General features: G+C 42.9%; 9 protein-coding genes across 12 annotated transcripts; 3 read left to right on the top strand and 6 right to left on the bottom strand.

Moving 5' to 3' along the window:
- Positions 1-175: 175 nt before the first annotated feature.
- Positions 176-27,702, bottom strand: LOC117585918. Its single transcript, XM_034275685.1, has 5 exons — positions 27,486-27,702; positions 26,918-27,420; positions 26,502-26,856; positions 26,234-26,441; positions 176-203 (listed from the first exon to the last, which is right to left on the bottom strand). The coding sequence occupies exons 1-4, from the start codon at positions 27,682-27,684 to the stop codon at positions 26,239-26,241; spliced, it is 1,260 nt and encodes a 419-aa protein (XP_034131576.1). The 5' UTR covers positions 27,685-27,702; the 3' UTR covers positions 176-203; positions 26,234-26,238.
- Positions 669-2,074, bottom strand: LOC117585924. The gene is made up of 2 exons (XM_034275691.1): positions 998-2,074; positions 669-933 (listed from the first exon to the last, which is right to left on the bottom strand). Exons 1-2 carry the CDS (start codon positions 2,037-2,039, stop codon positions 728-730), a joined length of 1,248 nt encoding a protein of 415 aa, XP_034131582.1. The 5' UTR covers positions 2,040-2,074; the 3' UTR covers positions 669-727.
- On the top strand, positions 3,553-5,084 carry LOC117585910. The gene is made up of 2 exons (XM_034275672.1): positions 3,553-4,712; positions 4,786-5,084. The coding sequence occupies exons 1-2, from the start codon at positions 3,590-3,592 to the stop codon at positions 4,983-4,985; spliced, it is 1,323 nt and encodes a 440-aa protein (XP_034131563.1). The 5' UTR covers positions 3,553-3,589; the 3' UTR covers positions 4,986-5,084.
- Positions 7,392-10,357, top strand: LOC117585916. 2 transcript variants are annotated; one of them, XM_034275681.1, is made up of 4 exons: positions 7,392-7,474; positions 7,670-8,272; positions 8,334-8,862; positions 8,925-9,166. In XM_034275681.1, exons 2-4 carry the CDS (start codon positions 7,724-7,726, stop codon positions 9,107-9,109), a joined length of 1,263 nt encoding a protein of 420 aa, XP_034131572.1. In that variant the 5' UTR covers positions 7,392-7,474; positions 7,670-7,723; the 3' UTR covers positions 9,110-9,166. The 2 variants fall into 2 exon arrangements, with proteins under 2 accessions (XP_034131572.1, XP_034131573.1); XM_034275682.1 differs by lacking the exon at positions 8,925-9,166 and adding an exon at positions 10,005-10,357 and having other exon boundaries at positions 7,456-7,474.
- Positions 11,892-16,580, top strand: LOC117585912. 2 transcript variants are annotated; one of them, XM_034275675.1, is made up of 4 exons: positions 11,892-12,001; positions 15,060-15,570; positions 15,635-16,163; positions 16,231-16,580. In XM_034275675.1, the coding sequence occupies exons 1-4, from the start codon at positions 11,958-11,960 to the stop codon at positions 16,413-16,415; spliced, it is 1,269 nt and encodes a 422-aa protein (XP_034131566.1). In that variant the 5' UTR covers positions 11,892-11,957; the 3' UTR covers positions 16,416-16,580. The 2 variants fall into 2 exon arrangements, with proteins under 2 accessions (XP_034131566.1, XP_034131565.1); XM_034275674.1 differs by lacking the exons at positions 15,060-15,570; positions 15,635-16,163; positions 16,231-16,580 and adding exons at positions 12,577-13,105; positions 13,173-13,519 and having other exon boundaries at positions 11,892-12,512.
- LOC117585922 lies at positions 13,642-18,324 on the bottom strand. Of its 2 annotated transcripts, XM_034275688.1 has the most exons (4): positions 18,112-18,324; positions 14,340-15,053; positions 14,061-14,277; positions 13,642-14,000 (listed from the first exon to the last, which is right to left on the bottom strand). In XM_034275688.1, the coding sequence occupies exons 1-4, from the start codon at positions 18,238-18,240 to the stop codon at positions 13,807-13,809; spliced, it is 1,254 nt and encodes a 417-aa protein (XP_034131579.1). In that variant the 5' UTR covers positions 18,241-18,324; the 3' UTR covers positions 13,642-13,806. The 2 variants fall into 2 exon arrangements, with proteins under 2 accessions (XP_034131579.1, XP_034131578.1); XM_034275687.1 differs by lacking the exons at positions 13,642-14,000; positions 14,061-14,277; positions 14,340-15,053 and adding exons at positions 16,700-17,058; positions 17,119-17,335 and having other exon boundaries at positions 17,398-18,324.
- LOC117585921 lies at positions 18,891-20,658 on the bottom strand. The gene is made up of 4 exons (XM_034275686.1): positions 20,260-20,658; positions 19,685-20,181; positions 19,263-19,626; positions 18,891-19,195 (listed from the first exon to the last, which is right to left on the bottom strand). The coding sequence occupies exons 1-4, from the start codon at positions 20,462-20,464 to the stop codon at positions 19,002-19,004; spliced, it is 1,260 nt and encodes a 419-aa protein (XP_034131577.1). The 5' UTR covers positions 20,465-20,658; the 3' UTR covers positions 18,891-19,001.
- On the bottom strand, positions 21,123-22,665 carry LOC117585913. Its single transcript, XM_034275676.1, has 4 exons — positions 22,425-22,665; positions 21,870-22,366; positions 21,441-21,810; positions 21,123-21,381 (listed from the first exon to the last, which is right to left on the bottom strand). The coding sequence occupies exons 1-4, from the start codon at positions 22,618-22,620 to the stop codon at positions 21,176-21,178; spliced, it is 1,269 nt and encodes a 422-aa protein (XP_034131567.1). The 5' UTR covers positions 22,621-22,665; the 3' UTR covers positions 21,123-21,175.
- LOC117585911 lies at positions 22,757-24,348 on the bottom strand. The gene is made up of 4 exons (XM_034275673.1): positions 24,077-24,348; positions 23,510-24,012; positions 23,073-23,442; positions 22,757-23,010 (listed from the first exon to the last, which is right to left on the bottom strand). Exons 1-4 carry the CDS (start codon positions 24,273-24,275, stop codon positions 22,802-22,804), a joined length of 1,281 nt encoding a protein of 426 aa, XP_034131564.1. The 5' UTR covers positions 24,276-24,348; the 3' UTR covers positions 22,757-22,801.

The following is a 27,702-nucleotide window of genomic DNA, read 5'->3' as shown; positions in this document are numbered from 1 at the left end:
GCTGTTTTAAATATCTCATAAATTGGAAAATATTAACTGATCCAATTTGTTTGATGCACTTTATTTAGTAGGCTTTTACTACGTGTTCTGCAATGTGAACGATATCTAGTGGTTGGCGATGTATTCTACGTCTAGATGTAGTCCTGAGTGTCGGGTATAAAAGTTGTGACGCGTAAGAAGCGTCTCACACGTCCCTTCTCGTTACTAATATTTATGGGTAACAATTTTAAAATAACAATTTTAAAATTACTATTTCCAGGAATTTTAAGGGGATCTTAATTTACACAATTTGTTTAATGTTTGCACTCCATAAAGAAAAAGTGTTATGGAGAAAAATATAAATAAATTGTGTTCGATATTGAATTGTCTTAAGCAAATGCGAAATAATAGTTTATAGGTAAAATAATCTCAGAAAACAGGGACTTCCACGCAAGTACTTGGTTTAATCACCAATCTTTTACATTAAATGAGATTCATTAATGGATACATGTAAGTACATATATGTGTAGCAGACTTTTTCATGAAAGAATACCATGAGCAAGAGCAAAGAAATATCTAGGATATTATATTGTATATATTAGAATTCTTAAACAAATTTCTGATCACTTTTGAAATAACCACTCCGAAAAGGATATTAAAATAACATATTATTTTAGTATTTTATTTTATTTACAGATCTAATAATCTAAAAGAAGTTGGAAAGGAGTAGCACAGTAAGCAGCTGTGCCTAACAGCACTGATCCACATCCAGCAGTCCTTTCCTATCAAAGAATGGCACCATAGCCTTCAAGTTGTCCTGCACTTTGGGATTGTGGTAGAGGCGATTCTTGAAGCGAATGCCACGCTCATCATCGTTCATCAGAGCATTGAAGCAGGCATCTGTGGGATCCGTGCTGATCATCACTGGCTGCACAACCACTGTGGAGTGCATAGCTTAAGGAAGACAAAGAAATAGCATCAGTAAAGATCTAGAGATCCACCAGGGAGAACAACTCACCAAAGAAACGTTTCTGTTCGGTTTGCAGCTTGAAATCGTGAAGATTGGGTATGGGATTCTGGCTGTAGTGGAGCTTCTGCAGGGTGTCGGTGAAGATGTTGTGATAGAACTGGAAGAGACCGCTCTGCTGGTCGCGGCGCAGTGGCTCCTTCAGCGACGTGTTGAACAGATGATGCAGATCGATGCAGGGCGAGCCCCAGAAGGAGTACTGGAAATCGATGAGCAGAACATCCAGGGGACGACCCGTGGAGGGATCATACTTGAACATAACATTGTTGGTCCACACATCGCCGTGGGCGAGCACATTTACATGTCCCGGCGTGGGGGTAAAGCACTTTCTGCCAATGTCCATGTAGTGAGGCGCCAGCTCAAAGAGCTTCTGACCATAATCAGCCAGCTTTGGCACCTGACTCATCCAGCGGGCTGCGGCCAGAAGGCCACCCACAAAGTAGCCGCTATAGCCGTTCGTATAACGATTGAAGAAGCCACGATCGTAGCTCTCCAGGCAGCCGGACTGACGCTCGTTCAGCACCGCCGAGGTGGCATGCATCTTGGCCAGCTTGCGCAGTATGAGATGCGTATGCTCCACGTTCAGGAGTCGCACACGATCGGCCATCACATACCCAGCCACAGAGAGATCCTCAAAGAGGATCGCCGTACGCTCGCGATCCACATAGATGGCGGTGGGAAAGAGAGGCTCAGTGTCGCCCATTTCCTGGAGAAGATCGTTTAGCTTGGGTAGCACATTCTCGTAGATGTTCATCTCTCGATTGAAGATGTCATAGGGCGCCTGTAGCTCCTGGCTAAACTCATCGTCGTCGATGGCCGTCTTCACAATGAGGTTCTGCAGCTGCTCCTCCGCTGGACTCTTAGAGAGCGTAAACTGTATGCGGGCTCTGGTCAGAACACCGCCATAGTTTTCCCCAGGACCCAGGGCGGGATTTATTTGCAGCTGGACAATCTTTAGCTGATCATCTTTGTAGTAGGAGCGCAGAGCATGCTCTAGGTAGTCGTGGGTCAGCCACTCTGGTGCGCCTGCCATTTTGTCCAATCTCCGAGTGAATGAATGCTCACCGAAGCGCACTCGTCTGCTTTTATATCCGCCACAGGCAATACCTTTGTCAAGGTGAAAATGATACTGAAACTGAGACTGTGACTGAAACGAGCCTCTCGTAACTGTCTCTCGTATTTGTTTCTTAAATTGTATTCCGCTTCTCCTAGATTTGTGATGAAAGCGTAATACGACTTTATGCCGTCGGCAAACATTTGTGTGGGATTACTCGCTCTCTGGAGATCCGTTTGGCAACAGGCCACCAGAAATGCCAGAAATGCGTAACGTGTGCCAAGCTCTCACTCGCCTCAGGTCTTGAGATAAATGTATTTTATATATGGCTGGGAACAGTTCTTTTTGACTGATTAAATAGCTAAAAGTGGAGGAAAATTACCATTTCTTTTGCAAACCAAAAGCAGCCAAAGTAGGGCTGGCTTCATTAATATATACATTTTATTTTCTGTGCTTTGTTGCTCGGTGTATCACGCAGCACCCCATTCATGGCAATAATATTCCCATCGACAGTCGCTCATCTGCTTATGCAAACAATTTAGACCCCTTAATGATGGCAATGCATCTTTAGGATTGTTTGCGCAGACTCAGTTAGCAAGTGCTTAAATATTTGACTAGATCTCTGAAGGATTTCGTTTAATTAATGCGTGAATCCGGAGAATTTATACCTTTTTTATATAATTTTAAAAACGAAATTAAAAAAGCTGAACTAAGCTCTAACTAATGTTCATTTTACAACTTTTTTTAAAATTAAATTCCTAAGATTTTATGCATGGAAACCTGAAGGATTTCTTGTTGATTACATTGACCATTTGAAGCGGCTAATTAATGTGCCTATAAATAAATAACAAAATAAATATTTCTGCAAGTTTATATTGATTCTATTCAGTACTCAAAACAGCAAATAAACATGGCACATTTTATTAGAGTCCTTAAGATAAATCTTAAAAAAAAGAAACATAAAATATCCCTTTCTATGTGTATTCCCTGAAACATTTCTGCATTTCTCATTCATCCTTTAATTTCTCTATAGTCTTCTTTCACCGTATCCCTCAGTCTTTGACGTAGATTGTTCACTCTTTCAAGAGATGATTTTGAGTCAAGAAAATGTCTGGCATTTCTGAGCTCTGGCATAAAACACTTGTCGTGGTCGTCGTCCCCGTCGTCCATCCCTAAGCCCACACCAAGAGCTATATAGATTAACAGGTTTGCCAGCGACCGAAACTCAAACAATTTGTCCGATTAGGCAGTAGCCAAGCCGCGGCGTGAGACGAGACTCCCAGCCACGAGACAACTTCCAAGGCATATGGGCTTGCTGGTTCGGGTTGCGGGTGTGGTTATGGTTATGCCCCAATAAAAAGAGTAATCTGTAAGCCCGCGTCTATATTTACATACGTCTGTGATTTTATGAGGCCTTGTAAATCACAATTGTGACGAATGTACGTGGGAACAGCTACAGTTTTTTCATATAAAAGCTGAGGTGCTCCGATTTTCAAGCACCAGATCGCAGAGAAAAATCATTTGTCATCATGTCGGTTTCGGATCTGATCGGGGCACTCGATGCCATTCCCAAGCTTAGTGCAGCAGCAGCCTCCGCAGCTTCCAACTCCAACTCGGTTTTCATGGATGCCCCCGACTGGCTGACTGAGACCTACATGCAGGATGCGCTGAGAGACTTTTATGGCGATCAGCGGATCAAGATTACCTGCCTGCAGGTGCATCCCGCCCTGGGAAAGGGGGAAAACTATGGCGGAGTGTTGACTCGTGTGAAGGCGCAGTTCACAAGACGCGATGGCACCTGCCAGGTCGGTCACTACATTGTAAAGTCCACCTTCGAGAGCGACGAGTTTGCCCGGAATGCCATGGAGCCGTACGACATCTTCAATCGCGAGATGAACATCTACGAGGAGGTTCTGCCCAAGTTGAAGGCCCTGCTCCACGAGATCGAAGATGGGGAGGAGATCTTTGCCGAGACCATGACCGTGGACTACGATCGTTCGGTGCTGATCTTCGAGGATCTCAGTGCGCGGGAATTTGTGATGCCCGATCGGCTCACCGGACTCGATCTGAAGCTGGCGCGTCTTGTCCTACGGAAGTTGGCCAAGATGCATGCCACATCGGCGGTGCTGAACGAGCGCGAGGATCGTGCCTTGGAAAGCTATGATCGGGGCATGTTTAACCGTCATACGGATAACTATGCGCCCTGCTTTCTGGGCATGCTGCAGGCTGCCAGTCGTCGGGTGGCTCAGTGGCCAGGATATGAATGGTATGCCGGGAAACTGGAGGCTTTGCTGCCCGTCTACATGGAGCTGGGCAAACGCGTCTTCGATGTGTGTCCCGGCCAGATCAATGTCCTCGCCCACGGCGATCTGTGGACCAACAATGTCCTGGTCAAGTATGACAAGGAGACTGGCGAAGCGGAGAATGTGATCATCATTGACTTCCAATATGCCGCCTGGGGCTCGCCAGCTATTGATCTTTTCTACTTCCTGAACTCCTCGCTGGAGTTTGATCTGCATCTGAACAACCAGGAGGAGCTGATCCACTACTACTTCAACATCTTCTCGGATACACTGAGGAAGCTCCGTTTCAGAGCTGCCATACCCAGCATGCATCAGTTTCATCAGCAGATACAACAAAAGGCTTTCTATGGTGAGTAGAGCACGATCCTTCCTGACTTCATTTCTGGAATAACTTTATGGTTTCCGCTCTCTCTGACTCTTAGGCATGCACACCACCATCGCCATCTTTCCCATTCAGCGGAATGTGGAGACTGCCGATGCCGATTTCAATGCCTTGATGCAGAGCAATCAGCGGGCGATCAACTTCAAGAATGCCTGCTATGGCAATCCTGCTAGTCAGCGGATAATGCGACAGCTTCTGCCCAAGTTCGAGCAGGAGGGCCTGCTCGATGCGGATCAATGAACGAGAGAGTGATGCTTAAAACTGTGTTAAACTGTATATACAAATTAGATAAATCTTGTATATGGATATGTATGTATATATTCCTTAGGCTAGTTAATTGTTAATCAACATTTTATATATGTATTATATTTTTATTCTTCTTCTTGTATATAGAACATTTTTGAATTAAATTGTATGCATTCATTATATTGAATATTAAATGTAATTGAAGTATTAAAATTAATTTAAAGTGTGGTTAAATTTATTTATCCAGATTTTCATATAACAGAGCAAACAGTGCACTATGGGTAAAAACGCCGTTTTTTTGGCATTCATAAAAAAAATATAGCTAGAGCTCTACAAATGAATGTCCGTTAGACTAAAGTAGAATTTTGGAAAAAATATGTAGTTATTTGGACCCCGCCTACCTCCCGCCCCCATACGAACTGGATCCCATTTACGTCGTATTTATTATAAAAAAGGTATTCAAAAGATTAATAATGATAAAACATACTTTAAAACATTTTATAACATAAAAAAAAATATATTTGATTGACTAATTGAATGATTGTTTGGTTAAAAGCAATTTGAGGGGAATCGCTCCAACGTACAATTGAATTTCGCTTAGTACTTGTTTAACTAAGCAATAAATTGGATAATTTTTATTTGAATTATAATAGTTTCATCTTTAGTTAGTCAGTTTTTGTCAATACTCTTTAAATAATAAAATTTTATTGCGTCTGCTTCACGATTGGTGTTGGTCCAGACGTCCAGCAGCGCTGCATGAGTGAGCTCATAAGCATCTGCAAAATTTAAAATTTTTCGAAAAGGGGCAAAGACGGGCAACAAGCATTAACACCAATATTTTACTTCCATATTTTTACTTTTATTTAAACTTTGAAATAGAGCTACAATTAATGCTGCAAAATGCTCAATATTTCCCTCACTTTTTCACAAGTCAAAGCAAAATCAAAATCAAAATCTGCCGACTTTGAAAGCGTGCAAAAACATATGGTACTAGGTAAAAATCTTCTAAAACCAGATTTGTTCTATCTGGATATTTAGGAATCAGAAAACTTCAGTCGCATTCAAATTTACCCAAAACGAGAAGGGACGTGTGAGACGCTTTTTACGCGTCACAACTTTTATACCCGGCACTCAGTACTACATCTAGATGTAGAAGACATCGCCAACCACTAGATATCGTTCACATTGCAGAACACGTAGTAAAAGCCTACTAAATAAAGTGCATCAAACAAATTGGATCAGTTAATATTTTCCAATTTATGAGATATTTAAAACAGCAATAAAATTGGTACATTCTTGGACCGATAGGTTTCACAGCAAATTTTTCGAAAGCGGCGAAAATTTCATCTATGAAAATTTCTTGTACGCAACTTTGATGGTCCAATGGTCTGCACATTCTGTGAAATAATGACCGATAGGTTTCACAGCAAAATTTCTTGTACGCAACTTTGATGGTCACTCTTTTTCTAATACAGAGCGTTAAAAACCGAGTCTTGGGTAAAAGTCGGAAGAGTGATAGCCAGGGGGAGGACAGAGGCAGGGGCTCCGATGATCCGATCGGATCCCAATTTGGTGATCTGATAGATATGGCCATTTCCTACGGAATGGCGTTTTTAGTTTTCTTTTATCTTCAAAACTGTAGATTTGGGAGGTTTTCGCCCTTTTGCGGGGGTGGAAAGGGGCGTGACTCATTTTTTAAATACACTGGTTTCAGTGTGAGCATACAGCAGTCCGGAGCCAAAATTTGGTGGCTCTAGCTCTTATAGTCTCTGAGAACGAGCCGACAAACAAGACGGACAGACGGACAGACAGACAGACATGGAGATATCGACTCGGCGATTGATGCTGATCAAGAATATATATATACTTTATGGGGTCGGAAACGCTTCCTTCTGTGCCGTACATACAACCGTTATTCGCACAAATACAATATACCCTATTTACTCTTTGAGTACCGGGTATAAAAATTACTTAAATGCCAAAGATTCGGGCTTTTTACCCATAGTGCAGTGAGAAGCTGCCGCACAACTCGTAGGAGGGGTAAGAGTATTTATAAAAAAAATCCCCGAAAAGTAATAGATAAACAGTAGTTATAATAACAAGCTCTCAAGAGATGAGAATATATGTTTCATGAACAATAATTGTATAAGTTTAAAAGCTTTCCAAAAGTTTTACGTTCAGTAGAGTGTCTCTCTTTAAGCACCTTGCATGTGGGTTTGTCTGTGAGTATTCAAACAAACACATAACAGAAACCATCACAATCTATAATAATACTCGTAACTGTTCGTTTGATTAGCATTTTTGCACAGTAACTATGGCTAATCAGTTAATTTTTAATAAACAATAGCGACACCTCATCGTGAAAATGAATGTCTATGGCAATAACTCTCGTCAGATAATGTTTCTGTATTCCTCGGACTTCCATGACAGTTGCAAAGCTCTCTAGAGGCATAACCGAAAATTCCTCTAACTATAAGGATATGGTGAGCTCCCATTATTTCACAATATTTAGCACTTCAAGTGGTTTTTAGTAAGCAACAATTACAAGGACAATAAAGCACTTTGATAAGATAAATGTATTTCACAAGAAAAATTGCGGAAACATCTTACAAAAAGCTCAAACTATTTTTGCTTAAAAAGTGCCATCCATCAAACTAAATGCTTTATTCTATAACCAGATTTCACCGAATGCTTAGCTCTTAGAAGATAGACTTTAAGCTCATCTAAACAGAATGACAACAGAAAACTTGGAATTCAACGCAGACGAGCTGGAGGCTCCACAGTGGCTGAATGCTACGTACTTGGAAACAATTCTGAGCACGTATGAAAATGCACCTGAACTGAAGGTAACGGATCTAAAAATATCTCCCGCGAGTGCCCAGGGAGATCACTATGCGAGCGTTATGTTCCGCACTAAAGTGGAGTACAACTCCCGGAATGGAGCTTCCACCAAGTCGCTTATTGTCAAAACGATGCCCGAGCAGGAGGGCCACAAGAAGGAAATGATGAGTGAAACGTATTTCTTCAAAACAGAGATCGGAATGTACTGTCAAGCCCTGCCAGAGTTTGAGAGGATACTGAAGCAGGCGGGAGATGACACACACCTATGTGTGCCATGCATCTATCACAGTCTTGAGCCCCGCCAGGTTATAATATTTGAGGATCTAGTGCCGCAGGGATACACAGTCATCCGGGATCGTCCGTTGGGGGAGGAGGAGCTCTGCAGAGCCTTCTCGAAGCTGGCCAAATGGCATGCCGTCAGCATGAAACTGCTCGATGAGGTGAGCTCTCGAAACTGAACACCATTGACTGAAATTCAGAATAACGTTCTCTCTTTACTAGAAACCTGATTTTCTGAAGGAGTTCAAATATGGTGTGGGTGAAATGGCGAACTTGATGAGTGATCCATTCATATCTACGGCAATGCCTCCCTTCATTGAAATGCTGGAGCGATGGCCAGAGCTGAGGAAATATAAGCCGTATTTTGAGAATATAAAAGACACCTACTTGGACACGGTAAAAAGCATTTTGCAAGAGTATCGCCAAGATCCCCAAGCTGATGGATATTACGTGCTGTGTCATGGAGACTTTCATCTGCGGAACATGATGTTCAGGAATAACCCGGAGACAGGCGACTCCGAAGACGTCATGCTGGTGGATTTTCAACTCTCTAATACCTGTCCCATAGCCGTGGACTTGATATACTCCATCCACATGCTGATGGAGCCGGAGCAGCGCTGGAACCACGGCGAGAAGTTGATCAACTATTACTTCTCTGTGTTGGTGGATACTCTGAAGAAAGTGGGATACAAAGGTGCAATGCCCACCCAGGAGAAGCTATGGCAGCAGATTTATAGACTGAAATATTATGGTAAGTCTTCAATTTAATTTCGAATTTCCTTAGTAGGCATTTACATCGGTTTCTTTTTGCAGATTTGTTCTTGATGTTTACCTTTCTACCATTAATTTGGGGCATAAAAACTAAATCTTTTACCATGAATGACCTTCTACAAGATGGAGCAACACGTCAGAAGACCTACCATCAGAATGTGTACATTAAGGATGTCAAGATATTATTGCCCAAATACGAGCAACTCGGCTACTTTAAGGATCTATAAATAGTTATTTTCTTCCAGTTATTAAGTATACAATAAAGTGCACAATGGGAACTGCAAGCGTTTACTTTGTTATCAATTTGTTTGATTAAGATATGGCACAATGGCAATGGAAAATTCAATTGCATTGCCAAGGGTAATCGCAGAGAAGTACAGCATCCATAGCCAAGTGAAAGTTCTTCCACCAAAACTAGTTCCACCAGCCGCAAACCTGTTATGTATGAGATTACGCGTGTCATACTATACTATTATAAGTATACCCTTTTAAAGGGTTTATATTATTTTAGGTAAATATAGAAGCAACCTACACTTGAAAACAGGTCACCATATGTAAAGTTTCCATTAAAACGGACTACGTGGAATATATCTACGATCGTTGCTAAGTGTTTCCATTTTATTTTGTTCTCTCCATTGCTACGGTGTGTCAACATTAAAATACTATTTTAAAGGGTATGTTATACTATTTAAAATATAACACTAGTCAACACAACAATTCCGCTGTGTCTGATAAATTCGGGAATTTAAATTTGGTTAATAAATTCGTTTGTTTTAAGAATTTATAAAAATCAGAGGTAGTTTGGTTGTACTTCTGGATGTATTGAATTTTTGTAATTCTGAAAAGCTGATAGCGTCTGGAAAATGTTGAGCAAATTGAATATTGAAATTCAGGAAAAGTAAAATATAAATTTTAGACCAACACTCCGAAATCATTTTTCACTATTAAATACCGTTTGAAAAGTTGCTGGCCCAACTGCCAAGGTATTTCTGACTTCTGTCACTACCATGTTACCATGGTATGGGCATGGTACACTGNTCGCCACAAAATCTATGGTGAGTAGTTGCTGATCTATAAAGTTCGAATTGTTGAGCTAACAGCCCTTGGTATCCTTCCTTTCAGAGTTCTTCTTGATTACAACTGTTTTGCCTATGATATTGGCCGTCAAATCGAATACCCTAAAGATTGTTGACATGATTCAAGATCCGATAACACGCCAGAAGACTTACCTCATGGATTCATACGTTGAAGAAGCAAGGAAACTGTTGCCCATGTTCGAGAAAATGGGTTACTTTAAGGATCTATAGGGCAAGACAACAATTGGACAACTTACAAAGCACAATACACCATCATCCGAATGTCTTTCGAGTATCTGTAGATTACGAACGTTTTGTTATCTCTATATTGAATAGGGAGTGGGAAACGATATGTTAACATTATATAACAAATAAAGCAATGAAATAATCTGACTAGTATTTCTGTCGTACTTATTGAATTCAGCTGAATTCATTGAATTCTGACTGTAACTGGTATCTACTACTACTAATACTACTACTCTATTATCTTATCACTGTCTTTTGGTTGTAACTGTAAACATTTTTAAATATATTTAAACAGATTTTGGACAGTTATTTGTACAACATTTACGTTTGATTGTGCTCTTCCTAAAACAAATGCTGGGATATACCCATGGAACGAATGAATATATGAATACTATTGTTCGATAGTTGATCCCTCGCTGCCCATATGGATCATCTTATTTGTCCAAAAATCCAGAGAGCTCAGTACAGCATCCATAGCCAAGTGAAAGTTCTTCCACCAAAACTAGTTCCACCAGCCGCAAACCTGTTATGTATGAGATTACGCGTGTCATACTATACTATTATAAGTATACCCTTTTAAAGGGTTTATATTATTTTAGGTAAATATAGAAGCAACCTACACTTGAAAACAGGTCACCATATGTAAAGTTTCCATTAAAACGGACTACGTGGAATATATCTACGATCGTTGCTAAGTGTTTCCATTTTATTTTGTTCTCTCCATTGCTACGGTGTGTCAACATTAAAATACTATTTTAAAGGGTATGTTATACTATTTAAAATATAACACTAGTCAACACAACAATTCCGCTGTGTCTGATAAATTCGGGAATTTAAATTTGGTTAATAAATTCGTTTGTTTTAAGAATTTATAAAAATCAGAGGTAGTTTGGTTGTACTTCTGGATGTATTGAATTTTTGTAATTCTGAAAAGCTGATAGCGTCTGGAAAATGTTGAGCAAATTGAATATTGAAATTCAGGAAAAGTAAAATATAAATTTTAGACCAACACTCCGAAATCATTTTTCACTATTAAATACCGTTTGAAAAGTTGCTGGCCCAACTGCCAAGGTATTTCTGACTTCTGTCACTACCATGTTACCATGGTATGGGCATGGTACACTGTATGGCTAGGTTCTCACAAAAAACACCATAAAAAAATACAATAATCAAAAAAAGTTCTAAACAAAGTAGGTACTTAACGGATATTGAAGAGTTAATCAATTTTAGCTCAACAGCTTATCCATCGATTTTTACTAGGGCTAAGTTCATTAAACTACGCCTATTAAATCCAAAATCTATCTAAAACCCAAAATCGTTCAATTTTGTTGACTCGTGTAATCAATCACAATGATTATTTGCTACTTATAAAAGCCGTACCCCCTGCTTTCCACACTTATAATATTTATATCATGTATCTTTTTGTGGTACTACTTCATCGAACGAGCGCAGAGAATGCTTTATATTTAGTTAGATTTCTTTAATAAATGAAAATGCGTTTTCCAGTTAAATATCCATTGATTAAAATGATAATGAGACTTAAATTTGCTCCCCGATAAGACAAAATAATTGGAAACTTAATTTCGCAGTGAATTGAAAATGTGCGGCGGTCAAAAAGCTCTCGGTAAAGCTCTTTCAAAGCTCAAATTTTTTAGTTAAAATGAGTGCGGAATTATTTGTTATAAACACAACTGGTTTGCTGTTCCATCAGTTCCAACAAGTGATTAGATTGTGCCGCTGCCAAACAAACAAAATGTCTGAAAACTCAAACGCGGAAGAATTTAATGCCGACGAGCTGGAGCCCCCACAGTGGCTGAATGCTACGTACTTGGAAACAATTCTGATCACGTATGAAAGTGCACCAGAATTGAAGGTAACGGATCTGAAAATATCCCCCGCGAGTGCCCAGGGAGATCACTATGCCAGCGTTATGTTCCGCACCACAGTGGAGTACACGACCGGGAAGGGAACGTTCAACAAGCCACTGATTGTCAAGACAATGCCCGAGCAGGACGGCCACAAGAAGGACATGCTGAGTGACAGCCATCTGTTTGACACAGAGATTGGAATGTACTCCAAGGTGCTGCCAGAGTTCGAGAGGATACTGAAGCAGGCGGGAGATGATACCAAGTTATATGCGGCCTGCATTTTCCATAGCATGGAACCGCGGCAGGTAATGATCTTCGAGGATCTGGTGCCGCAAGGATACATTGTCGTTCGAGGACGTTCGGTTCGGGAGGAGGAGTTGTGCGCCTCCCTTTCTAAATTGGCCAAGTGGAACGCGGTCAGCATGAAATTTAACAACGAGGTAAGTCTCTAAGGAATCTTCAAGGATCAAGTCAAAACTTACCTATAATTCTCCTCTAAATCAGAATCCCGATTTTATCAAGGAATTTAAATATGGTTTGTTTGATTTACCGACGCTGATGAGTGATCCAATGGTTACCACTGGTATGGGCAATTTTATTGCAATGCTCGACCAGGTTCCCGATCTGAAGAAGTACAAGCCGCACTTTGAGAAAATAAAGGACAATTATTTGGACCGCACACGTGCCGTGATGACGGAGTATCGCACTGATCCAAAATCGGATGAACCCTACGTCCTCGCCCACGGAGACTTCCATCTGCGGAACATGATGTTCAGGCACAACAAGGAGACCGGGGCATTTGAGGATGTCATGTTGGTGGACTTCCAGATCTGTAATTTAGCTCCCATAAGTGTCGACTTGATTTACTCCATATACATGCTGATGGAGCCAGAGCAGCGCTGGAACCATGGCGAAAAGTTGATAAACTTTTACATCACCATTTTGGTGGATACTCTAAAGAAAATTGGATACAAAGGCACCATGCCCACCCAGGAGAAGATCTGGCAGCAGATCCATCGCCACAAAATCTATGGTGAGTAGTTGCTGATCTATAAAGTTCGAATTGTTGAGCTAACAGCCCTTGGTATCCTTCCTTTCAGAGTTCTTCTTGATTACAACTTTTTTGCCTATGATATTGGCCGTCAAATCGAATACCCTAAAGATTGTTGACATGATTCAAGATCCGATAACACGCCAGAAGACTTACCTCATGGATTCATACGTTGAAGAAGCAAGGAAACTGTTGCCCATGTTCGAGAAAATGGGTTACTTTAAGGATCTATAGGGCAAGACAACAATTGGACAACTTACAAAGCACAATACACCATCATCCGAATGTCTTTCGAGTATCTGTAGATTACGAACGTTTTGTTATCTCTATATTGAATAGGGAGTGGGAAACGATATGTTAACATTATATAACAAATAAAGCAATGAAATAATCTGACTAGTATTTCTGTCGTACTTATTGAATTCAGCTGAATTCATTGAATTCTGACTGTAACTGGTATCTACTACTACTAATACTACTACTCTATTATCTTATCACTGTCTTTTGGTTGTAACTGTAAACATTTTTAAATATATTTAAACAGATTTTGGACAGTTATTTGTACAACATTTACGTTTGATTGTGCTCTTCCTAAAACAAATGCTGGGATATACCCATGGAACGAATGAATATATGAATACTATTGTTCGATAGTTGATCCCTCGCTGCTCATATGGATCATCTTATTTGTCCAAAAATCCAGAGAGCTCAAACTCCTTAATGGTGCGCTGCAAGAACGCACGATATTTTGGATTCTCGACATTCTCCCGGCGGAACTGGTCGCCGCTCTCGGTGCGGGAGTTAAGGTCTTCGAGATTTTCAAAGCCAGCTCCTTCGCGGAAGATCAAAGGCGTGAGGCAAGTGGCGCCAATTACACCTAGAATAGAGCAGGCATATAGGAGGATGATCCAAAAAAGTGATAGGAGAAATTACTCACCCATCAGGCTAGTGTTGATAAGATCGATATGGATATCTTTGAGTGTGGGAATGTTTCCTTGATATTTGAGCTTCTCCAGGGTCTGCTTCAGCACCTGATGGTACGTCCTTACAATGTATTTGAAGTGCACCTTGCGCACATTCTCATTGAGAGAGCCGTAGAGGAAGTAGTTGAGGTCTATGGCTGGAGATCCCACATAAGCCAATTGGTAATCCAACTAGAGAAATAAACGGATAGTAAATTGTGGAGTTTGAAAGATTGAATGATGACTCTACTTACAGTCACCACATCATCGGGCTCCTTGGTCTCGTTGTTGATGTGAAACAGAAGATTGTTGATCCACAGATCCGTGAGGTTGAACACACGGAAACCCTTCTCGCTTTCATCAAACATGGCCAGAGCTCTCTGGAGCACATTCTCGGCCAGAATGAACATCTTCTCGGTGATCTCCTCGTAGCCCTTCCAGTGGGCCAGCTCCTCCGCCACGCAGCGAATGTTCACGGGGAAGTAGGTGAGGAAGTCCCGCCTATCGGGGTTCCGGGAAATGGGCGCCTCATCGAAGAACTCCAAGACTTCGGGACTCTCCTTGGCTATAACGGCACTGCAGGCATGCAGCTTGGCTATCTTCTCGACGGTGGGCAGAACGTAGTCCAGGTTCAGGAGACGACCCCGCTCGAAGTTCTCAAAGCCGCTCATCTGCATATCTTCCAGGATAAGGAACGGTTCCGGCGACTCCGTTGTGTAGTAGCAAGCGGGAGCAATCTTGCTCTTGTCACCAATGGACTCCAGCAGTGCTTGCACCCTTGGGAGCACCTCCTTGTAGGAGAGGATCTCACGCTTGAAAAGCTTGCTGCGCTGGGCCACGGCTCCTGTTTGTCCCTTGGGGTGGTCTTTGATGATCACCGAGAACTTGCTCTTGGCCGCCTCGCCTCGCTGCAGATTGAAGGTGGCCCGGTGCATTTCGCTGGCAAAGCCCGCCGCCGTGTCTCCCACCTGGGNGGAGCCCCCACAGTGGCTGAATGCTACGTACTTGGAAACAATTCTGATCACGTATGAAAGTGCACCAGAATTGAAGGTAACGGATCTGAAAATATCCCCCGCGAGTGCCCAGGGAGATCACTATGCCAGCGTTATGTTCCGCACCACAGTGGAGTACACGACCGGGAAGGGAACGTTCAACAAGCCACTGATTGTCAAGACAATGCCCGAGCAGGACGGCCACAAGAAGGACATGCTGAGTGACAGCCATCTGTTTGACACAGAGATTGGAATGTACTCCAAGGTGCTGCCAGAGTTCGAGAGAATACTGAAGCAGACGGGAGATGATACCAAGTTATATGCGGCCTGCATTTTCCATAGCATGGAACCGCGGCAGGTAATGATCTTCGAGGATCTGGTGCCGCAAGGATACATTGTCGTTCGAGGACGTTCGGTTCGGGAGGAGGAGTTGTGCGCCTCCCTTTCTAAATTGGCCAAGTGGAACGCGGTCAGCATGAAAGTTAACAACGAGGTAAGTCTCTAAGGAATCTTCCAGGATCAAGTCAAAACTTACCTATAATTCTCCTCTAAATCAGAATCCCGATTTTATCAAGGAATTTAAATATGGTTTGTTTGATTTACCGACGCTGATGAGTGATCCAATGGTTACCACTGGTATGGGCAATTTTATTGCAATGCTCGACCAGGTTCCCGATCTGAAGAAGTACAAGCCGCACTTTGAGAAAATAAAGGACAATTATTTGGACCGCACACGTGCCGTGATGACGGAGTATCGCACTGATCCAAAATCGGATGAACCCTACGTCCTCGCCCACGGAGACTTCCATCTGCGGAACATGATGTTCAGGCACAACAAGGAGACCGGGGCATTTGAGGATGTCATGTTGGTGGACTTCCAGATCTGTAATTTAGCTCCCATAAGTGTCGACTTGATTTACTCCATATACATGCTGATGGAGCCAGAGCAGCGCTGGAACCATGGCGAAAAGTTGATAAACTTTTACATCACCATTTTGGTGGATACTCTAAAGAAAATTGGATACAAAGGCACCATGCCCACCCAGGAGAAGATCTGGCAGCAGATCCATCGCCACAAAATCTATGGTGAGTAGTTGCTGATCTATAAAGTTCGAATTGTTGAGCTAACAGCCCTTGGTATCCTTCCTTTCAGAGTTCTTCTTGATTACAACTGTTTTGCCTATGATATTGGCCGTCAAATCGAATACCCTAAAGATTGTTGACATGATTCAAGATCCGATAACACGCCAGAAGACTTACCTCATGGATTCATACGTTGAAGAAGCAAGGAAACTGTTGCCCATGTTCGAGAAAATGGGTTACTTTAAGGATCTATAGGGCAAGACAACAATTGGACAACTTACAAAGCACAATACACCATCATCCGAATGTCTTTCGAGTATCTGTAGATTACGAACGTTTTGTTATCTCTATATTGAATAGGGAGTGGGAAACGATATGTTAACATTATATAACAAATAAAGCAATGAAATAATCTGACTAGTATTTCTGTCGTACTTATTGAATTCAGCTGAATTCATTGAATTCTGACTGTAACTGGTATCTACTACTACTAATACTACTACTCTATTATCTTATCACTGTCTTTTGGTTGTAACTGTAAACATTTTTAAATATATTTAAACAGATTTTGGACAGTTATTTGTACAACATTTACGTTTGATTGTGCTCTTCCTAAAACAAATGCTGGGATATACCCATGGAACGAATGAATATATGAATACTATTGTTCGATAGTTGATCCCTCGCTGCTCATATGGATCATCTTATTTGTCCAAAAATCCAGAGAGCTCAAACTCCTTAATGGTGCGCTGCAAGAACGCACGATATTTTGGATTCTCGACATTCTCCCGGCGGAACTGGTCGCCGCTCTCGGTGCGGGAGTTAAGGTCTTCGAGATTTTCAAAGCCAGCTCCTTCGCGGAAGATCAAAGGCGTGAGGCAAGTGGCGCCAATTACACCTAGAATAGAGCAGGCATATAGGAGGATGATCCAAAAAAGTGATAGGAGAAATTACTCACCCATCAGGCTAGTGTTGATAAGATCGATATGGATATCTTTGAGTGTGGGAATGTTTCCTTGATATTTGAGCTTCTCCAGGGTCTGCTTCAGCACCTGATGGTACGTCCTTACAATGTATTTGAAGTGCACCTTGCGCACATTCTCATTGAGAGAGCCGTAGAGGAAGTAGTTGAGGTCTATGGCTGGAGATCCCACATAAGCCAATTGGTAATCCAACTAGAGAAATAAACGGATAGTAAATTGTGGAGTTTGAAAGATTGAATGATGACTCTACTTACAGTCACCACATCATCGGGCTCCTTGGTCTCGTTGTTGATGTGAAACAGAAGATTGTTGATCCACAGATCCGTGAGGTTGAACACACGGAAACCCTTCTCGCTTTCATCAAACATGGCCAGAGCTCTCTGGAGCACATTCTCGGCCAGAATGAACATCTTCTCGGTGATCTCCTCGTAGCCCTTCCAGTGGGCCAGCTCCTCCGCCACGCAGCGAATGTTCACGGGGAAGTAGGTGAGGAAGTCCCGCCTATCGGGGTTCCGGGAAATGGGCGCCTCATCGAAGAACTCCAAGACTTCGGGACTCTCCTTGGCTATAACGGCACTGCAGGCATGCAGCTTGGCTATCTTCTCGACGGTGGGCAGAACGTAGTCCAGGTTCAGGAGACGACCCCGCTCGAAGTTCTCAAAGCCGCTCATCTGCATATCTTCCAGGATAAGGAACGGTTCCGGCGACTCCGTTGTGTAGTAGCAAGCGGGAGCAATCTTGCTCTTGTCACCAATGGACTCCAGCAGTGCTTGCACCCTTGGGAGCACCTCCTTGTAGGAGAGGATCTCACGCTTGAAAAGCTTGCTGCGCTGGGCCACGGCTCCTGTTTGTCCCTTGGGGTGGTCTTTGATGATCACCGAGAACTTGCTCTTGGCCGCCTCGCCTCGCTGCAGATTGAAGGTGGCCCGGTGCATTTCGCTGGCAAAGCCCGCCGCCGTGTCTCCCACCTGGGCGCTCTTCACCAGCAGCTCGCTAACGGCCAGCGTTTCCTCCTTGAAATGCTCCTTGAGCACATCCTGCAGGAACTCCACCGTCAGCCACTCGGGTGCAATGTAGTTCTTCGTGCCGGTTCCCATTTTGCTGTGTTTTTCTTTTATTTTTTCAAGTCACCTGACTGCAACGCGTTCCTAAAAATTACCCCGAATCAGCTGGCGCGACCGTCTCAGAGAGCTTTTAAAGTTAGAGTGTGGGGCGGAACATGTGACAGCGAAAGCTCTCTCTGTGTTGATTGTCTGGCAAGGGGTACATTAAGTGTAAGGTAAGTCAGTTTGATGGGGAGGCACCAATTCGGGCGAGAATATTTAATATAATTTAATTTATTAAGTATTTTGCGGAATTCTCGCTCATCAAATATGCAATGAAATATGGAGCTCTCTTTTCCTCACCTCATTTTAATACCTCTTGCGCTTTGCCCCAATCTTTTCTCAGTTATTTGTGGAACATATGAAGCGCAATGTGAAATTGTTGCTGTTGTGGAACTAATGCCCCGCTCTCTCTCTCTCTCTCTCTGTCTTCATTGGCCATGTTTCTAAATGGAAACAGCTGTTGTTTGTCTCTACAAAAAGTTATTTCCAACTCAATAGGAATTTCCATAAACTCTCCTTCAATAGGGCATAGACCCGGTATGATAAGAAGGCAGCGCAACGCTTACTAACGAAAACAAAAACCCACTTGATTTCTTTGGCTTATTTTCTTAAAACGTATAATAGACAAACATTGCCGCAGCTAAACAAAAGATAAATCTTTAAGATAGTCAAAGTCACTCACAAAATACAGCAGAATTACAAACATACATATACATATGTACATAAATATATACATTTAAGTAGAATCGCATTCAAAAGTCTAAAATGCCACGCCTATAGAGGAACGGTAATATGCTTAGAGCAGAGCGGACGTACAGGGGATTCGTGTAGACCTTGGAGCGGAAGCGATCTCCCTCCTCGTCCGCCTGCATGAGTAACTGGAGACTCGCCTCCGTGTCAACGGGCAGAAGGATAAACACCAGATGAGTGAAGGTCGTAAAGTACCCTATAAACATAAGAAAAGAGTTACAAATAAGAAAACATAAGACTCCAGTGCTTAGCTCTCCACTCACCCCAAAAACCATACTTGATCATGCTCATGTGGAGCTCCCTTAACAGAGGCATTCGTTCGGTGTAGTTCAGGATCTTTAGGCAGCGCACCAGATGAGTGTGATAGATCCTAACGAAGCAATCAAAGTGCTTGATCCGTATGCTATGATGGGCCGAGCAGATGATCAACTCCCACAGATCCTGCGAGGGACTGCCCCACTTGCACAGTTGAAAGTCCACAAAACGCAGTTGATTGATCTCCCCGGATTGGGTATAGCTTAGCATTATATTACTAGACCAAAAGTCCCCATGATTTAGCACTTTAAACTCCTGGGGATTGGTGTTAAAGCAGCGGGCCACAGATTGCACAAATTGATCGGCTGTCGGCTGGGCGAACATTATTGGTCTCCTTTGGTGGATAATTACCCATTAAATCTCTACTTACAATGCGACTCACGTACTGTTCATGTTCTGGCAGACCCCATTTGGCCATGGCCGCCTTGTAGCTCTGGACACGGGCATGATATGACTTGGATTTGTTGTAGTTGGCGGGCAGGTAAGTACGTTGAAAATCCTCCGGAAAGGGGCCGTTCCGCTGTCTCCACACAGCGCTGGCCGCATGGAATTCCGCTAGTTTCTCGAGCACCCTTCTCATGTGCGGCATATCGAAGCCCTTGAGACGATTGATATTACGAAACTTCTTCGTTTTGAGATCCTCCTGGACGAGACAGATGCGTCCATTGACATTCTCCGACCAGTGGCATTTGGGGGCAAACTGTACCTCCAGGCCCGACTGCTCGTAGAGCTTCTCCAATTGTGGTATAATCAGATCGTACATTTGCTTCTCCTTGGGAAAGATATTCAGGGTGTTGACAAACCCATTGCCTTGGGCATCGTCCAGCATGGTCTTCAGCACGTAGGATTTCTGCTGAGAGAAACCGTCTGTGGCCGTGTGAATGAGGTAATTGTTAGAGTAAACAACAACCTGTCAAGGGTCCACGTCCACCCCCTTCTTCTCACCTTTCATTTCAATGTCGACGATAATGCGCATCAGCAGCGATGTATAGGTCTCGCCCGGAGGCGTGGCCGGTATAATTGAGAGATTCAAGATGCGTCGGAACTCTTTCAGCTCCCGCTTCAGCAGCTTCTTGAAGTAGGCCTCGTTGACCCACTCCGGTATGCGAACATTATGGGTGGTGCAGAACTTGTTGCTGTTATCGGGCATTCTGATGGGGGACTTCACTTGACTCTGCTTTCGGATCGTTCGGAAGTTCTCTGTGCTCTGGTGGCGCCTGGTGTTGTTCTCGAACCGAACAGTGGGGTGCAACTGTTTTTCTGGCGTTCTGTTTTGCCTGTTCTTATCGAGAATGTTGTTTCTTATTTCGGTTTTGTTGCTTGTGTTGGCAAGGTAAACGCTCACTTATCAGGCAATGCCAATTGCCATTGCCCGCCCCGTCTAACTGGTTCGTCAACAGCTCGGACATTGAGCATCGCGTTCATCGCGCTCGTTTGTTGATTTGTTTTGGCCCAAAACTCGCTCTCCCATCGAGACACAGCCGAAGGCACAAGCGATACTGTGATAATTGAAAGAGCTTTTCCCCTCTACATATATTTATTAGAGGTATGTGGGATGGACGCGTCTTATCAGCATTGATGATGATGTAAATGCCTGATAGCCGGCTGGGTAGGTGTGGGGAAGCTCTTCTATCTTCTGGGGGTGCAAATGTTATTCCTTGCTTGATGGACGTATCTCTCAGACCCTAAACTCTCTACTGTCTGTTGAGATGCCCCTAAGATGGCTTCCCCATTTCCATTCCAATCGAAACTATTTCAAGTACCGCCGATACGAACTATCAATTGATTGGAAGCTTGTTGAAACCAGATTCAATATACGCACTAATTTATTCAATGGAAAGAATGGGAAATGCATCGGCATTCATTCGTAGTCGCTAAAGTTGAACAGTCCCCGATTGCAGTAGAAGGGATACACCTCTTTGATGATCTCCACAAATGCTGGATTCGTATACAGCCGCGTGCGGAAACTCCTACCAGCCTCATCCTGGGACATGAGAGTGTGCAGATTGGTATTCCTGTCACTGGGCAGCAAAACTGCAGATAGATGACTCATCAACGGAAAGAAAGCTGAAATGAAAGTGCATCTAAAGAGGGGTTCAACTGTCTAGTCTTTAGGGTCAACCCACCATAAAAGGAATTGTTCTTTTTGTAGAGGGCAGCCTGTAAATCCCTAAGTTGGGGCAGCGACTTCTTGTAGCTAAGTATGCCCAGGCAATCGATGAGATGTTCCCAATAGATTCTCACAAAATTCTCATACTCCCTGAGGCGCAGATCTTTTCCTGCTGAAATTGTGATGACGAAGAGCAGATCCTGCCCAGGACTACCCCATTTGCAGTGCTGAAAGTCCAAGAGGAGAGCTCTGTCCAAGCCGTCATTCGAATTGTACCTAAAGAGAATATTGCTGGACCAAAAGTCGCCATGAGTGAGGACATTAAAGTCATTGGCATCGGTCCTCAGGGATTCCAAACACATTTGCACGTACTGCTCCGGAGTGGGCTGCAATGGAGATGAAAATGTTTTGGAACTGTCATTTTTATTTATGAGAAGAGACCTACGAAATTCTTTAAATATCTCTCCTCGATTCCCCAGGTCTTCATGGCTGCTGTGTACTCTGTAACCTTTGCTAGGAATCCTCGTTTGCTATGCTCCGTGTTATCCTTATGGGCAAAGCCATGCTCAAAGTCGATGGGATACGATCCATGGCGATTCTCGTAGACAACACTGGCGGCATGGAGTTCTGCCAGCTTACGAAGGCTCATGGATATGTGTGGCATATCCAAGCCCTTGCTGCGATCCACAGTTTCGAATTCCTGCGATGACAAATCCTCAAATATGAAGTACAGATAGCCATTCATTTCTCCAACTTCCAAACACTTGGGCGCCAGCTGAATGGAATGTCCAGCCTCTAGGTAGAGCTGCTCAAAGGCGGGTAAATAGGTGGCGTACATTTGCTGCTCCTTTTGAAAGTATCGGAACTCCTCCACGAGCCTTCCACCTTTGTCGAACTCGAGGGTGGTCTTGACCACATAGCTCTGAGTTTTAAGACTACCATCTAGGAGATGTTTAGGGAATATAATCGTAATCCTTGATGCTACAATATCTCCTCCTACCTTTTAGTTCCAAGTGCAGATGGACGCGCACCAAAATGGAGGTGAAATTACTGCCTGGAGGGATGGCAGCCACAGGTGTAAACTCTAGAATTCGACTATAATGAGGCACATCTTTGGCCAGCACTGTCTTGAATTTGTCTTCGTTTAACCATTTGGGAATGACCAGATTTTCGTTTGGGTTCTCTATCTTTGACATGGCTCTGATCTCAGACTAATCTTGACTGAACACACGACTCGACTGACTCTGAAGCACAGCAAAGCATTATCCAGCACAGATGGCATATCATGCACAGATAAAACTAATAATTAAACGCTTCGAGATAAACTATCTCACTATCTACAGTTTATTTGCCAGCAAAATAATGTTCATAAAGTAATCAGACATCGTAATCACTAAAGTTAAGCAAACCCCGATTGTACAGAAAGGGATATAGATCCTTCATTACACTGGCAAAGGCAGGATTCGACACGAGACGCAAACGCAGGCTTTCGCCCTCTTCGTTTTCAGCAGACAAATTGTGCAGATTGCTGTCCTTATCGGTGGGGAATAATATGATTGGCAAGTGGTTCATCAAAGCAAAGAATGCTGTGCAGAGAGAGAGGAACATCTGTAAGTTATACGTTAAGGAATCTCCTACCAAAACCCACCATAAAATGAGTTCTCCTTCGCATACATGGATCTCTGAATGTCTCTGAGTGTGGGAATGGGTTTCTTGAACTTCAAAACCTTTAGGCATACAATGAGGCGATCCCAGTAAATTCGCACTAAGTTATCAAACTCCTTTATACGAATATCTGTGGCAGCCGAGAGTATAATGAAGAATAAAAGATCCTGTGCGGGGTTGCCCCACTTAACGATTTGAAAGTCCACGAGAATTAGCTCATCAATCTTGCCGTTTGGCAGATAATTGCTCATCAGATTGCTAGACCAAAAATCCCCGTGATTGAGGACATTAAACTCATTTGGAAGCACGTCCAGGCAACTCAGCGATTGCGCCCAATACTGATCCGCAGTGGGCTGGAAAAGAAAAAGACATTTGGGCAATTCCAAAACTATTTTCCTTTTGGTTTTTCCATAAACTTACAAATTCCTTGACATACTTTTCCGCATCGTCCATGCCCCATGTCAGCATGGCCTTCTTAAAGGCCCGCTCTTTCAATTTGAATGCATCCATGTGGAATTTGTGTGTCTTCAGGGTGACGAAACCCTCAAGGAACTCAGTGGGATAGGGTCCGTGCTGTTCCTCGTAGACCGCACTGGCGGCATGGTATTCGGCCAACTTGTGCAGCGCCCGCGTCATGTGCTCCAAGTCCAGGCCCTTGGTGCGATCGATGTTCTTGAACCGCTTCACGCACAGATCCTCGAAAATGAAGTGAATGTTGCCGTTGCGTTCCTCCGTGTGGAGGCACTGCGGTGCCAGCTGTATCTTCCATCCGGCAGCCCTGTACATTGACTCGAAGGCAGGAAGATAGGTCTCATACATCTTGGCCTCCTTGGGAAACAGACCAAAGTCGTTGATGTCACTGCCGCCACGCTCCTCGGGCAGCATGGTCTTGAAAATGTATGTCTTGGTCTTGACACTGCCATCTGGTGGAGATAATATTATTCTTTCTATCGGTTTTAGTTCTTGTTTTGTGTCTCTACCACCAACCTTTCATTTCCAATTTAATGTAGACCCTTATCATGGTCGAGGTGAAGTTCTCTCCCGGGGGAATCGCCGCCACTTTGGTAAACTTTAATATCTTCACATGATTGGGTTCGTCTTTTGCCAGCACTCCAGTGAAGTACTTCTCATTGATCCAGTCCGGAATGATCAGATGCTCATTGGGATTTACTATTTCCTCACTCATAATAGCGTTTATTCTTTCCACTTCCAGCACAACTTTTCCCGTCACTTGCTACTGAGGCACTGAGCCCAAGTTTTTATTGGATTTTGCAACGCCTTATCGGCAGAAAAAAAAAAGTTTGCTAATTGAGATACTCTCCATACTGAGTCGGCTGTTTTGTTTAGCGCAAAAACTATCTTATCAATCTTATCTATACGATGATTTTACTGCTTTTTACAATATAGTTATGAATTTTGCATTGTTGTACTTTTTGTCAAGAGACTCTTTTGTATAATAATCTCAACTATATTTAATTGCTATAGCAACTACGACAAGTGCTTTCTCTGGGATGAGAAGAGTTTATTGGCCACTTGATGGTGCATTTATTTCACGTATCTATAAGGATAGTATCGCTGTAACACACTTGAACAGGGATGTAATTGGGATAATAAAGTTCCTCAGCAATGAAAATATATCAAAAATCTTAGTTGTTCCAAGTGTATTCCCATTTGCATGTTTCGTTTGGCTAGTATAAATTATTAGTGTACAAATTGCCTGCAACTTATCAGTGTTTGGCCATGACAGTCGTGTATCTACATCAAAAACATTATTGATAGCACATACATACATATGCACAACATGTGTGTAGAAAATATTTCCTGGCAGATTGTAGAAATTTGATTCTATACATTTTTGAGATGGTGTGGACATGGAGACCCATTCAAAAATTTAATTGAAATGACACACGCAAAGAAATATACATATGTACATATGTACGTATGCGTGTGGATTGCGTCTGGGCTGGGTGGCTAGTTTTGTATCTGTTTATTCAGTTAATTTTTTGGCCCCGTCACAATGATAATCACAGTGCCGTGCCTTAAGACGTCAAGCTCAAGTAACAACGCGTTGAGTCATTATTAGCATCGATATTCTAGAGATCGCAACTGCTTGATTTTTTATACCCGGTACTCAAATAGTAAATAGGGTATATTGTATTTGTGCGAATAACGGTTGTATGTAACGCACAGAAGGAAGCGTTTCCGACCCCATAAAGTATTTATATTCTTGATCAGCATCAATAGCCGAGTCGATAGAGCCATGTCTGTCTGTCCGTCTGTCCGTCTTGTTTGTCGGCTAGTTCTCAGAGACTATAAGAGACTAGAGCCACTAAATTTTGCATCCAGACTGCTATATGCTCACACTGAAACCAGTGTATTTCAAAAATGAGCCACGCCCCCTTCCGCCCCCGCAAAAGGGCGAAAACCTACAGTTTTGAAGATAAAAGAAATAAATAAAAACGCCATTGCGTAGGAAATGGCCATATCTATCAGATCACCAAATTGGGATCCGATCGGATCATTATTATAGCCACAATGGAGAAATTAATTTCCAGTGGCTAAACCCACCCTGTCCCGCAGCTTTTGTTGCTCTTTTTACATTCTCTCATTCACACTCTGCTTCTGCTTCACTCGACCCCTGCCTCTGCCCTCCCCCTGGCTAATCCTCTTCCGACTTTTACCCAAGACTCGGTTTTTAACGCTCTGTATTAGAAAAAGAGTGACCATCAAAGTTGCGTACAAGAAATTTTGCTGTGAAACCTATCGGTCATTATTTCACAGAATGTGCAGACCATTGGACCATCAAAGTTGCGTACAAGAAATTTTCATAGATGGCGCCACTTTTGAAAAATTTGCTGTGAAACCTATCGGTCCAAGAATGTACCAATTTTATTGCTGTTTTAAATATCTCATAAATTGGAAAATATTAACTGATCCAATTTGTTTGATGCATTTTATTTAGTAGGCTTTTACTACGTGTTCTGTAGTGTGAACGATATCTAGTGGTTGGCGATGTCTTCTACATCTAGATGTAGTCCTGAGTGCCGGGTATAAAAGTTGTGACGCGTAAGAAGCGTCACACACGTCCCTTCTCGTTTTTGATTGTATGAATCTAAAACTAATCTTTTCAAGTCGTAAGTTTATTTTGACTAAAAATCATTAAAGTTAAAAATGCCACGGTTATAGAAAAATGGATACGGATCCTTCATGGCCTCCCCATATGATGGATTTGTAAACAGGCGTAGACGGAATTTGTGCCCCTCTTCATCCTCGCGCATTACATTATGCAAATTGGAATCCTTGTCCGTGGGGAATTTGATGATGGACAGATGATTGAACACCGCCATGACAGCTGTAAAAGAAAATTGTTTTTCATCTTTACTTTTGAAAAGATATCTAGTGCCGAACGTACCGTAAAGGGAATTGTGCTTTTTGTACAAAGAAGTTTGAAGATCACGCAATGTGGGCAATGGCTTCTGGTATTTGGTATCTGGTATTTCCCAGTAGATCTTAATGAAGTAGTCGAACTCTTTGAGCTTGATATCGTTGGCCGCTGAGAGAGTGATGAAAAACAGCAAGTCTTGTGCAGGACTGCCCCACTTGCAGAGCAGAAAGTCCACCATAATAAGCTCCTCGATCTGACTATTTTCGAGATAGTTGCTCATCAGATTACTGGACCAGAAGTCTCCATGTGTAAGGGTATTAAAGTCCAAAGGATCCACCGTCAAATTATTGGCGCAGACTTTTCCATACTGCTTAGCAGTTGGCTGACAGGAAAGACATCTCCACTGGGAGCTCTCCAGAATAGAAGATCTTTCATTGGCTTACAAAACGCTTGGCATACTGCTCCTGGTCCTCCAGTCCCCAGCTAGATATGGCCTTTAGAAAGGCTTCCGATTTCACTGCCCATCCCTGCTCCTGTAGAGGCAGGTTCTTTTCGGTAATGAATCCTTCATTGAACTCCGCGGGAAGAGGACCCTCCTGCTCCACATAAACGGATGCAGCCGCATGGAACTCTGCTAGTTTATGCAGCGCCCGCTGCATGTGTGGAAGGTCCAGGCCACGAATGCGATCGACGTTATTAAACTTCTTCACGGCCAGATCCTCAAACACAAAGTTAATGCTCTCCCCCCGCTGCTCGGCATACAGACACTTGGGCGCTAGCGAAATATCCTCACCGGCTGTCTTATAGAGAGCTTCGAAGGCAGGCAAAAATTTCTGATACATCTGAAGCTCCTTGTCGAAGATGCCACATTCGCGGATCTCCTTGCCACCGCGATCCTCTGCCAGCATAGTCTTGAAGATGTATGTCTTGGGCTTGGTGCTGCCATCTATTGAAACCCCAATGGATCTTAGTTCTGGTTATATCATATCCCCAAATCTGTGGATTGCTTACCCTTCAACTGCAGAGTTAAATGAATTCGCAGCATAATTGAGGTGAAATTCTCCCCCGGTGGTATCGCTGCCACCGGCTGGAAGCTGAGGATTTTCGCATACTCAGGTTCGTCTTTTTGTAGAATCTGCACGAAGTACTCCTCAGTTACCCACTTGGGTATGTCCAAGTGTTCATTGGGATTCTTGATCTCTGATGGCATTGCACCTTTCCCGTTGAA

This window comes from Drosophila guanche, unplaced genomic scaffold (assembly GCF_900245975.1).
Source record: "Drosophila guanche unplaced genomic scaffold, DGUA_6, whole genome shotgun sequence".
NCBI lineage: Eukaryota > Metazoa > Arthropoda > Insecta > Diptera > Drosophilidae > Drosophila > Drosophila guanche.
The sequence above is the reverse complement of the archived record's forward strand: the minus strand, read 5'-3'. Positions and strand labels throughout refer to the sequence as shown.

Bases quoted from the DNA above. Each gene is read 5' to 3' on its own strand.
- LOC117585924 (XM_034275691.1), bottom strand. From the start codon at position 2,039: ATGGCAGGCGCACCAGAGTGGCTGACCCACGACTACCTAGAGCATGCT. The intron at 934-997 runs GTGAGTTGTTCT...GTCTTCCTTAAG, and splicing joins CGAACAGAAACGTTTCTTTG to CTATGCACTCCACAGTGGTT.
- LOC117585910 (XM_034275672.1), top strand. From the start codon at position 3,590: ATGTCGGTTTCGGATCTGATCGGGGCACTCGATGCCATTCCCAAGCTT. The intron at 4,713-4,785 runs GTGAGTAGAGCA...TCTGACTCTTAG, and splicing joins ACAACAAAAGGCTTTCTATG to GCATGCACACCACCATCGCC.
- LOC117585916 (XM_034275682.1), top strand. From the start codon at position 7,724: ATGACAACAGAAAACTTGGAATTCAACGCAGACGAGCTGGAGGCTCCA. The intron at 8,273-8,333 runs GTGAGCTCTCGA...TCTCTTTACTAG, and splicing joins GCATGAAACTGCTCGATGAG to AAACCTGATTTTCTGAAGGA. The intron at 8,863-10,004 runs GTAAGTCTTCAA...CCTTCCTTTCAG, and splicing joins TTATAGACTGAAATATTATG to AGTTCTTCTTGATTACAACT.
- LOC117585912 (XM_034275675.1), top strand. From the start codon at position 11,958: ATGTCTGAAAACTCAAACGCGGAAGAATTTAATGCCGACGAGCT. The intron at 15,571-15,634 runs GTAAGTCTCTAA...CCTCTAAATCAG, and splicing joins GCATGAAAGTTAACAACGAG to AATCCCGATTTTATCAAGGA. The intron at 16,164-16,230 runs GTGAGTAGTTGC...CCTTCCTTTCAG, and splicing joins CCATCGCCACAAAATCTATG to AGTTCTTCTTGATTACAACT.
- LOC117585922 (XM_034275688.1), bottom strand. From the start codon at position 18,240: ATGGGAACCGGCACGAAGAACTACATTGCACCCGAGTGGCTGACGGTG. The intron at 14,278-14,339 runs GTAAGTAGAGTC...TTATTTCTCTAG, and splicing joins AGCCCGATGATGTGGTGACT to TTGGATTACCAATTGGCTTA. The intron at 14,001-14,060 runs GTGAGTAATTTC...GCTCTATTCTAG, and splicing joins TATCAACACTAGCCTGATGG to GTGTAATTGGCGCCACTTGC.
- LOC117585921 (XM_034275686.1), bottom strand. From the start codon at position 20,464: ATGCCCGATAACAGCAACAAGTTCTGCACCACCCATAATGTTCGCATA. The intron at 20,182-20,259 runs GTGAGAAGAAGG...ACACGGCCACAG, and splicing joins CGTCGACATTGAAATGAAAG to ACGGTTTCTCTCAGCAGAAA. The intron at 19,196-19,262 runs GTGAGTGGAGAG...TTATGTTTATAG, and splicing joins GATCAAGTATGGTTTTTGGG to GGTACTTTACGACCTTCACT.
- LOC117585913 (XM_034275676.1), bottom strand. From the start codon at position 22,620: ATGTCAAAGATAGAGAACCCAAACGAAAATCTGGTCATTCCCAAATGG. The intron at 21,811-21,869 runs GTAGGTCTCTTC...TCTCCATTGCAG, and splicing joins AGAGATATTTAAAGAATTTC to CCCACTCCGGAGCAGTACGT. The intron at 21,382-21,440 runs GTGGGTTGACCC...CTTTCATTTCAG, and splicing joins AAAGAACAATTCCTTTTATG to CTTTCTTTCCGTTGATGAGT.
- LOC117585911 (XM_034275673.1), bottom strand. From the start codon at position 24,275: ATGAGTGAGGAAATAGTAAATCCCAATGAGCATCTGATCATTCCGGAC. The intron at 24,013-24,076 runs GTTGGTGGTAGA...TATCTCCACCAG, and splicing joins CATTAAATTGGAAATGAAAG to ATGGCAGTGTCAAGACCAAG. The intron at 23,443-23,509 runs GTAAGTTTATGG...TTTCTTTTCCAG, and splicing joins AAAAGTATGTCAAGGAATTT to CCCACTGCGGATCAGTATTG.
- LOC117585918 (XM_034275685.1), bottom strand. From the start codon at position 27,684: ATGCCATCAGAGATCAAGAATCCCAATGAACACTTGGACATACCCAAG. The intron at 26,857-26,917 runs GTAAGCCAATGA...CTTTCCTGTCAG, and splicing joins AGCAGTATGCCAAGCGTTTT to CCAACTGCTAAGCAGTATGG. The intron at 26,442-26,501 runs GTACGTTCGGCA...TTTCTTTTACAG, and splicing joins AAAGCACAATTCCCTTTACG to CTGTCATGGCGGTGTTCAAT.